At 38.8% G+C, this 2,226-nt stretch overlaps 1 protein-coding gene across 1 annotated transcript; it reads right to left on the bottom strand.

Annotated features, from left to right (window-relative positions):
• Window positions 1–799: 799 nt before the first annotated feature.
• LOC117131994 lies at window positions 800–1,918 on the bottom strand. The gene has a single exon (XM_033285268.1). It carries the CDS (start codon window positions 1,916–1,918, stop codon window positions 800–802), a length of 1,119 nt encoding a protein of 372 aa, XP_033141159.1.
• Between the last annotated feature and the right edge of the window lie 308 nt (window positions 1,919–2,226).

Here is a 2,226-nt window from a genome sequence, read left to right as displayed (position 1 = left end):
TCTTGTAATCAGATTGATGACATTTGTATTATCTTCTTCAAAGATAACTTTTGTGTGTCCTTGGCTCCAACAAACCATCATAGCACCAAGTAAAGCTTGTAGTTCACTTTCCAGGGCATTATGTGGCTTTCTTGTCTTGAATTGCCCTGCTCCCTTAAAGAGACCCATGCTATCTCTAACCAGCCATCTAGCTTGTACTGGTGTGTTTATGTTGTAGAAAGATCCATCATAATTGCATTTAACCAAACACGGATCAGGTCTCTTCCAGTTATTTCGTTGATGAGTTTGTGTCCTCTGCGGTTGGCCTATCTGATCTTCATTAAGATATTGTTGTGCTTCCAGCCATTCTTTTGTATTATAGTATGCGGCTTGAAGAGAATGTCGCCAATGAGTTAACTTCTGTTGAAACACCATTTTGTTTCTACATTTCCATATGCGCCAGAGTATCCACCAAGGTAGTTGTTTGAGATGGTTTGGTATTGCAGAATCCTGATGTAGTAGGAGACCTAATTTATCTTCAAGCGTGCCTTGCGACAGAAGCAAACCACTATTTGGATAACCCGATGCTCTCCAGATGTTTTGAGCATAGATACAATCGAAGAAATGGTGTTCCGTTGTTTCTTCCTGATAGCAATGAGGGCATTTCACAGAATTTGTTACATGACGCCGTTGAAGATTTCTCCCAAGAGTTAGGGATAAAGTAATCATCTTTCAAAGGAAATGTTTTATTTTTGGTGCTGTAGAGAGATTCCAGATGAGTTGTTTGAGTTGTACATCCCCTGGTGGAGTGATGTGTTAATTACTCGGAGTATGTGTAGCAAGCCAGTATCCTGATTTGACGGTATAAATCCCCCGTTTTGTTATAGTGCCAGACTAGTTGATCAGTTTCAGATGATGAACACAACCTAATGGCAAGTATTTCTTCCGCATCATCATGGTTCATTGTATTGCGAACTAGCTCCTCATTCCATTCCTTTTGATCTTGACGTATAAAATCTGAGACCTTGCCGTTTCCAGTTTGATCAGAGAGTGGTGCCAGTGGCCTTGGGGGTGTAGTTGGTAACCAAGGATCATTCCAAGTATCAATCATGTTGCCACTACCAATAACAAAACGAACTCCTTTTGTTATCAAATCTCTCCCGTGTAGTAATGATTTCCAAATATAGGAGCTCTGTTTTGTTTCTCGTGCAGTAAGAATAGAAGATGTTGGGAAATACCTCCCTTTGAGAACACGAGCCATCAAGCTGTTTGGTTTGGTTAGGATACGCCAAACTTGCTTCCCAAGTAAGGCATCATTGAATTTTTCAATGTCTCTGAATCCCATTCCTCCTTCTTTTTTTGGTTGACTCATTCTATCCCAAGCAAACCAATGCATTCCTTTACTGCCATCATCCTTTCCCCACCAGAACTTTTCCAAGATATTATTAATGTCATCACAGAAACTCTTCAGTAATTTGAAAGTATTCATAGGGTATACAGGTGTCCCCGAAGCCACAAATTTGATGAGTACTTCTTTACCAGCTGGAGATAGAAATTTATTTTGCCATCTTTGGGTTTTTGCTTTGACTTTTTCAGTGACATACTTCAGAATCTCAGCTTTCTTCCTTCCAAATTGCTCAGGGATACCAAGATATTTCCCTCCACCACCTTCATTGTGTATACCTAAGAGGCATCTCATCTGTGTTTTAACGTGATCTTTAACCCGACTGCCAAAGGTTATTGAAGATTTGTTTAGGTTAACTGCTTGACCGGAAACCTTCTCATACTGATGCAGAATCTGTTTGATAGCCCTGCCATTTTTTGGATTTGCTAATGAGAAGAATAGTGAATCATCAGCAAATAGAAGATGGTTAATCGAAGGACTATGTGAACTGATTTTAATCCCCTGGATCTTCCTCTGCGTTGCAGCTCTAGTCATCATATGTGAGAGGACTTCAGCACATAAAATAAATAGATACGGTGATAATGGATCTCTTTGCCGTATGCCTCTCTTCGGTTTGACATATCCTTTTGGGGAGCAATTTATAAGTATTGAGAAGCTCACAGATGATACACATAAGACAGTCATTGTAGTTGAGATAATTTTAGTCTAAATATTTTAATTTATTTGTTCAAGTGGATTGTTTTATTTGTGCTTGTAGTTGCGCCTTTTACAAGAAAAAACTGGTTACCTTAATTTTCGCAGTTAAAGTTAAGTCATACTATTATTTTATGATTTTTTTACTT

This window comes from Brassica rapa, chromosome A02 (assembly GCF_000309985.2).
Source record: "Brassica rapa cultivar Chiifu-401-42 chromosome A02, CAAS_Brap_v3.01, whole genome shotgun sequence".
In the NCBI taxonomy this organism is placed as follows: domain Eukaryota; kingdom Viridiplantae; phylum Streptophyta; class Magnoliopsida; order Brassicales; family Brassicaceae; genus Brassica; species Brassica rapa.
Note: the sequence above shows the minus strand (reverse complement) of the source record. Positions and strands in the feature narration are given on the sequence as shown.

Excerpts from the sequence above, each read along its gene's own strand:
- LOC117131994 (XM_033285268.1), bottom strand. The coding sequence starts at position 1,918 with ATGACTAGAGCTGCAACGCAGAGGAAGATCCAGGGGATTAAAATCAGT.